At 37.3% G+C, this 7,383-nt stretch overlaps 1 protein-coding gene across 1 annotated transcript; it reads right to left on the bottom strand.

Moving 5' to 3' along the window:
• Positions 1-3,332: 3,332 nt before the first annotated feature.
• hpdl (4-hydroxyphenylpyruvate dioxygenase-like) lies at positions 3,333-6,847 on the bottom strand. Its single transcript, XM_041816035.1, has 5 exons — positions 6,153-6,847; positions 5,904-6,070; positions 5,659-5,810; positions 4,166-4,293; positions 3,333-3,969 (listed from the first exon to the last, which is right to left on the bottom strand). Exons 1-5 carry the CDS (start codon positions 6,845-6,847, stop codon positions 3,768-3,770), a joined length of 1,344 nt encoding a protein of 447 aa, XP_041671969.1. The 3' UTR covers positions 3,333-3,767.
• Between the last annotated feature and the right edge of the window lie 536 nt (positions 6,848-7,383).

Genomic DNA, 7,383 nt, shown 5'->3' with positions numbered 1-7,383 from the left:
AAAGCAGTGTGTTTGCCAAAGCATGCACATCCCTAAATCCTCTGCACCATCTGAGAGGCGTGCAGCTGTTCTTCCAGTAAGGTTCATGGGCCTAGAGCTCAGAACAGATTTGTTTTCCATCATTTTGATGTGTACAGGAAAAGTAAAATGACACATAAATCTGGATCATTTAAGCTGACCGAAACCTGTGGTGGTAAAAATATCTTTAAGAGAAATAAAAATGCGTAGAAGAACACTGAAAAAAGTGCATTAAAATCGAAACATAAGGTCAGCGTTAGTAAGAGGCATACATTAATTTATTAGAAGTGTCACATTGAAGGCATATATATTTTATGAAATCTTATAAATATTTCATACTGTATGGGCAGCTCTTTTAATGTTGCTGCAGGTTAAGCTGATGCTAATTCTCAGATGAAAGCAGTGTTTGGTATTTTGATCCTTAAAGCTCCTGTTAGAAGTTTTAAACCTCCTCTGAAACTGACTGAAATTAATAACGATGCTTATGTAAAGTCAAAATGAGGAAACCAAACCAACAGACACTCCTGCTAGGTAGATGCCAGAGGAGATGATTATTAGAACAGTAAAAAAAATAAATCTCTGCATTTATAAATTTTTCAAAACAAATATTCAAAGAGTAATGCTTTTGATATTGAAAGAAAGTATGAGATTTTTTTGGTCAAACTTTTGCACAAAGAAGGCAAAAGTAGTTTAACAAGGAGGTACCACTTTGTCCACAGGGGGTCGCCAAAATCAAACCATAACTTTGCACAGGGGCTTCAAGTAAAAATGCAATATTGACAAAGCTGCAGAACAACTACTACTGAATACCAAAACATTCTCTATATATACCAAGATATAAGCAGAAGAAAACTACTTCTCTGTTTCATATGTTGTTACATAGAATATTTCATGTATTATAATCAGTCACAGGAATGTTAACCAGTGTTTTGTGGTTTAATCCAGCAATACTGGATTGCATACATAAATCAACCTCTTTATTTCTTCCTTTTAATGTCAAAATCTGTTGCCGTTTGGCAGTTTAAAAAAATGCAGCACATTAAGACATGTTATCTTCATTAGACATTATTGCCTTTATATCCATGCTGTAAACACACTAGATTTGTCCATCTGGAGAACATTAAGCATTGGTTCTTCAAATATAATGTAAGCCATAGTCATCTAATTCTAAAACAGGTGGAGTTTTAGTGAAGAGGAAGAAGTTACTGTAATGCTGATCAAAGTAAATACAATTGGAAAGATACTGGAAAAGCAACAGAACGAGGTTGACCATTCTATTCTGCTGATAGGACTGCATGTACTCAGTTTCAAAATTATTTGACAAATAGGACACGACCAACACAAACAAATGTAAGGTCTAGCTTCAAGGTGATTAGCAAAGGAGTACAATTTTGGGTTTGCTTATACTTCATTATATATCAATAGCATTGCAGAAAAATGAAAGTTCTGTAAAGTTTATCTTTACGCAGATGATACAATTAATATATCCCTCAAGACCCCCACAAAGTCAAGCTTTGACTCAGTTACAGTTTATTCTAATGCATTCCAACAGGCTCTAATTGATCTTAAACTAATGCTAAACCCGATTAAGACCAAATATATGATTTTGTCAAGGCAGGTCATTGGCCATCCTGATGCCACCTTGTATGCATTAAATAATGTAAAAACTGAATGTGTTCAGCAATTCAAGCTTCTGGGTATGGCTAGATCAAGATCTTTATTTTAGACCTCACATTTCAGATGTAATTAGGAAACCAAGACAGCATCTTGGTTTTCTGTACAGGAATAAGTCCTGCCTGTCAACGAGAAACAGAAGAACGATTGTCCAGGCGACAATACTGTCAGTTTGAGATGATGGAGACATACTCTATATCAGTAGAATTTCACCTTTTTTCCCAAGGCACACCGAAGATCAAGCCGAAATCTCAGGGCACACCACATCAATATCAATACAAAATAGCCTCTTTAATTCATGTTACAGCAACTTCAGTTGTTGTATAGTTGTCAAAGCATCATATGGTTGTAAAAATGCTCAAGGCACACCAGTCTGCCTCACCACACCATTTTAGAAACACTGCTCTATATGCATGCAGCTGCTTTTGTTTTGAAGCCATTGGATGCCATATACCACTGTTCTCTTTGCCTTGTTACTAGTGACAGTTTTGCTACTCATCATTGTGACCTGCATTGCTCTGTGGGCTGGCCCTCATTAGATCAGCGTAGAAAGCAGCACGGTATTCTGTTTATGTACAGAGCACTCATTGGTAAACTCCCTTTTCACCTAAAAATCTCAACCCATACAACCAGATCTCAGATCTGGATCCCTTTAAAAACCCCAAAGTTTAGATTTGAGTGGGAAAGGGCTGCTTTTAGTATTGCTGCACCCATTAAAAGAGCTTGTCTCTGAACTATATAAGGAAGGTGACTGCAATGGATTTATAATTATTTTAACCATTTTATGGATGTTTTTTCCCTATTCTTTCTTGCTGCAGGGTGCCCCTGGAAATGAGTCCTTGGTCTTAGTGGTTTCTCCCTGGTAAAATAAAGAATGAATAAATATATGAAATAAAATGAAAAATTACATCAGCATCTGGTTGCATTGCACAAGAATGGCAGCCTACATGTGACTATTTATAACATTTTCTTCAAATTAAAAAAACTCGTGTGATTCTTTATAAAACGTATACAACATATAAAAGACACAAGTTTTAATCAAATAAAGTCAATAATTCTTAACATGTAGGATTCCCTTTTATCAGCCTATTTTGGTTGTCTTTTAATATTTATATTTTTATTCTATCATTGTTACTCTTGAATAGAAGTGAAGGTTAACTAGTTTATCTTTTGTTTTCTTGCAAAATGTGTCATTTTGTTGTGTCTTAATTCCAAATCAATGTTAAGTGAAGTCAAAGTCTCTGAAATCGCATGTTTTGCTTTTAAATGATGCTGTAATATGAGTGTTTTTTGAGTGAGGAGCAGCTGAAAGAGATTTTCTCTCCTTGCAATAAAATGAAAATACTGTCACATCTGGAGGTACAAACAGGATCACATGAACATGAGTTAGATATGTAAATATATTGAAGTATACATGCAAAGTAACATTAGAATCGCCTGACATAAGGTGGCAGTGCCTCCCATTTTCAAATGTCATTACTTTTCCTCTCTTGCTAGCAGTCATGTTAACCTAAGATGAACTAAGAGATTTAAAGAGCTCTACTTCTCAAAACTAGTCCACCCACATTTTAAAAAACACAGCTCACAGTAATAAAGAGCAGTAATTGTTCTTCACAGTCAACTGTGAGTAACACATTTATTAAGAACAGTTGCTCAGGAGTCAGTCAGTCGCTTTACTTTGACACAGTTACAAAACAAAGACACTCTTTCTGCTGTTTACAGAGTATTTTTGAGTTAACATTTCAAGTACAGTTATATGTCTGGTAAGCACCAGCTTGTTCACAGTGCGATTAAATGTTTATCTGTTCAAAGCTATATAATACTATAGCTATTATAAATGGATGGATTATAGCTTTGATTATATATATTATAACAGTTTGTTGTTTGCTTTGCAGTGCAACATGTAGGTTGTGTATCACTAAATCAACAACTGAAATTCAGAGCACTTGTGGTAAACTTTTTAGCAAATAAGTTGAATCATTTTTACATTCTAGATCATTTTCTTGTTTAAGTGCTCTCAAGTTATGTAAAAAAACATGAAATTAAATAACCTTTGTTAAAAGTAGTCGGAGTGGCTAATATTGAGCAGTTTGCACAGTTTTTGAGGATCCCGCTACTTGAATTTCACCCTTCTCTCTCTCCATGTGCGCCTGCACCGACCTCCACAGCGCCCTGATGTTCCCCTCACCGAAACCCGTTGCTCCTCTTCGCTCGATCAGCTCCAGGAAGAAGGTGTCCTCTGAAAAGATGGGTTTGGTGAACACCTGGAGAAGGTACCTGGAAAGAGGAACAAAAAAATGATTCAATAACACTTTTATAAATGTTATTGTTGAATCTACTAGAGAAAAAGGCTATCCAGAGTCGTAATGGGGCAAAGTGTGTCTGTGTCGAAAGGCGGGGGGGGGATAACACTGTCTGAAACAGAAACTATCCTAAAATTACTGCAAAATTACAGTTTCTGATTGCGCCTCACCTTTTGCTTTCACTGGATGTTGTCTCTGATGAGGGATTCGGGTGGAGGTCAGTGTCCAGGAGGATGCCATACTGTGAAAGCATCTTGGGGTTGTGTTCTGCCTCCTCTATCTCTTGTTGTTTTCCCACCTGTCACAGCATAAAGAATAAAGCTAATGTAGTTGCTAACGGTGCTTGATAATAAAATATTTGACATGATAGTGATATTTATCTGACATAACAATTGGTCATAAAAGGGTTCTTTTCCAAAAGATCATTCTTTGAGAAAATCATAAATAGTCACTTTATCATAAAAAAGAAAAAGTGATTGTTGAGCTTTCTGATGGACTTAAAAACTAAAACTACTACCTGGGAGTTTTATGCTTTTGTAAGGTATAAAACTGTCACACAGTTAAAGTTCAGTGGTGGGTCAAGAAGAAGCTGCTTTTATGTGGTAGTGTGACTGGTAGAAATCTTCTTTTTTAATGTTGTGGGTGTTTTCATAAAGTAACAATCCCTCACAGCATTATCGAGGTACTGGCTGTGTCCAAGATCACTCCCAAATCAATTTATAATGCACTAACTATATAGTGAGTATGGAATTTTGTAGTGGTGTCTGATTTCTGAGTGAGCATCATTATCTCCAATATTGTGCATTCATTTTATCCCACAATGCACTATGAAGAGCAGGGCTGTCCACAGAGTTGGCTGGGTCCCTGAAAAGCCAAAAGCTCCCCAGTTGTGATTTATTGATATCAATATGTTATTGGATCCGCAGCATTTGTGCTTTAGCATCCTGGCTAACAGTTACCTCATTTTGGACCTGAAAAGTGTGTTGTACTACTACTGGGTTCTGATGTAGGAATTATTTATTCATTCTACATTCAAACCCCTTGCCAACATGTTTTCCATCCATTTTTGCCACTCCTTTATGCCACTTTAAATGGATGTAAAAAGGGAAAAATGGGTTAAACTGTTTTCTTACACTTTTGTGCCAAAGTTTGCCAATATACACCAATTTTTGCCACTTTTTTACACTTTTAAACCATTTTTGCTACTTTAAACCAATTTATGCTGTTTCTTGCCCTTTTTGCCAGTGTGTTTTTTTTTTACCCATTTTGCCACTTTGCAACCATTTATGCTGTTGTTACTTTTCAAATGGCTTAGTTCATTTTGCTTATCTACATTGATTACATCACCAATAAAAAGGTCATTCTGTTTTAAGAAAAGGGGTTTACATCTTGAGAAATGTTATATTTGCATGACAGCATAAATAAATCTAATTAATTTTTGTTGCTTTGATAAGAGTGATAAGTCAGGTAAAAAATAAAATATGGTAAAAACATCTTATCTTTACAATGGACCCCGATTTTGCTGACCTCCATACAAGAATTTTCACTGCTTAACATCGGTGTCTGACAAGCATTGAAGCAGTCATAGCTGTCTATTTTTTCCCACCTCATTGACTTAGATGTTATGTTATGTCTTGCAGAGTTTTACAGGAGTAACTCAGACCTCAGTGTAGTAGGCGAAAGGTGGTGAGAAGAACTGGACCCCAGCTTCAGCCATCACATGTGCAGTGGAGACAATGTTTTTTGTGTACAGCCCAATGTGTTGGATCCCTGGTGCCCTGTGCTTCTCCAAGAAGGTGTCCACCTGATTCCTGCCTGAAATCAAAGGCAAGCACAAGCAGTGCAGAAGCTTTAATATCATTAATTATCATTACATGGATTTAGCAAGGGTGTGACGGCTGATGTTACCTTGTTCAGGCAGTGATTCTGCAATGACAAACTTGCAGTCAGGCTCTTTTTTGTCCACAGAGGGGAGAGCGATGCCTGCCTTGCTGCATTTCCAATACTCCATGGCGGTGAGACGTAGACCAATACCATCCTGGTCTATAACAAAACCTTCATCTGCATCTTCATTGCTGGTACAAATAAAAGTTATGAGATTATTTCTGATATCAAGCTGAGAAAATTTAAGACAAAAAAATAAAAATATTTTCTCACCTATCAATCAAAAACCTTTGAAAACCAAAGAGCTTCTCGTACCACCTCATCACCTGGTGGGTTGTTTTCCTCGGGCAGGCATAAGTTACGTGATCAAAATGAGTGATTGGGCAAGATGCATCTTCTCCAGCCAAGTTGCTGTCTTGTTCAATGACATCAAACCCAGGCAGGAAGCTCCCCTCATATTTTGTCCTGTCAATGAGTGTGTGACATACATTTCCCACAATAGATTTAACCACAGAGTAGGTGACATGACCACTCTCGTCCTGCACTGTGGTGGGAGGAACCAGGAAATTGCAGCCCATATGGCGTAGAGTTTTGAATGACCTTTCCACATCCTCCACTTCGAAACACACGTTACTTACAGTATCCACCGGGAAATGCGGGCTCACATCGTACAGACATTTCGCAGCGTTAACCTGGTTGTGTTTTCCAGCGTTTACCCGATGTGGGTAAACTGAGTATCTGTTTGTGATGCCGTCTAGTTCCTCATTCAACCTTACATCAATCTGGTTTGGTCTCTCATTCACGACGAAAACCGCCTTTCCTTTTCTGAAAGCGAGCTGCCTGGACTTGTCGGTTAGTCTCGTAGCGAATAAATTAAATCTGAACTTGGACACGAGGTCGTTAGCAATTTTTTCAACGTTAGAAACATGGAGCGAAATGTGGTGTAACCGGCTCAAGTAAGCTGCCATGTTTAGAGATGACGCATTGACAGGGGGCGTGTCCGAAATGAACTGAACACTGTTTTATTTTATCCTCTATTTACTGGATATGTCGAATATTTTAAACGCCTAAATTTGACTTTTTCACAATAATAGACTTAATACTTAAATAATATATAATTTTATCAACCACTGATTTAGATGTTGCTGTGACTTAAAGGTCTTTTAAAGGATGTGAACGACAAAAACACTCTTTGGAACCGTTTAAAAATAATAGATTTGCAATGATAATACATGTAGACAAAGCCGCTCAAAGGGGAAAAATAAAAGGGAAAGCTTTCTGGGGCCCAGCCAGATCGGGGGCCTTTGAAAGTCAGCAAAATTATCGCCCACTGTAAAGTTAAGCTGTGATAACCATATTCCTTCTTACCTGAGTAATAACGCTACCTAAACAATGCATATATTTCTAAACGTATTCGTGCCCCACATCAGTCTAGAACGGGCAGAAAAGTGTCAAAAAATTGGTTACAATAAGGCAAAAACGGGCTGAAAAATGTGGCAAAAAG

This window comes from Cheilinus undulatus, linkage group 20 (assembly GCF_018320785.1).
Source record: "Cheilinus undulatus linkage group 20, ASM1832078v1, whole genome shotgun sequence".
NCBI lineage: Eukaryota > Metazoa > Chordata > Actinopteri > Labriformes > Labridae > Cheilinus > Cheilinus undulatus.
This window is presented reverse-complemented; position numbering and strand designations above follow the sequence as displayed.

What these genes read in the sequence shown, in the direction of transcription:
- hpdl (XM_041816035.1), bottom strand. Translation starts at nt 6,847, where the DNA reads ATGGCAGCTTACTTGAGCCGGTTACACCACATTTCGCTCCATGTTTCT. An exon ending in AGAATCACTGCCTGAACAAG is followed by an intron (nt 5,811 to 5,903) that starts GTAACATCAGCC and finishes CTTTGATTTCAG; the next exon opens with GCAGGAATCAGGTGGACACC. An exon ending in CTTTCGCCTACTACACTGAG is followed by an intron (nt 4,294 to 5,658) that starts GTCTGAGTTACT and finishes ATGCTGTGACAG; the next exon opens with GTGGGAAAACAACAAGAGAT.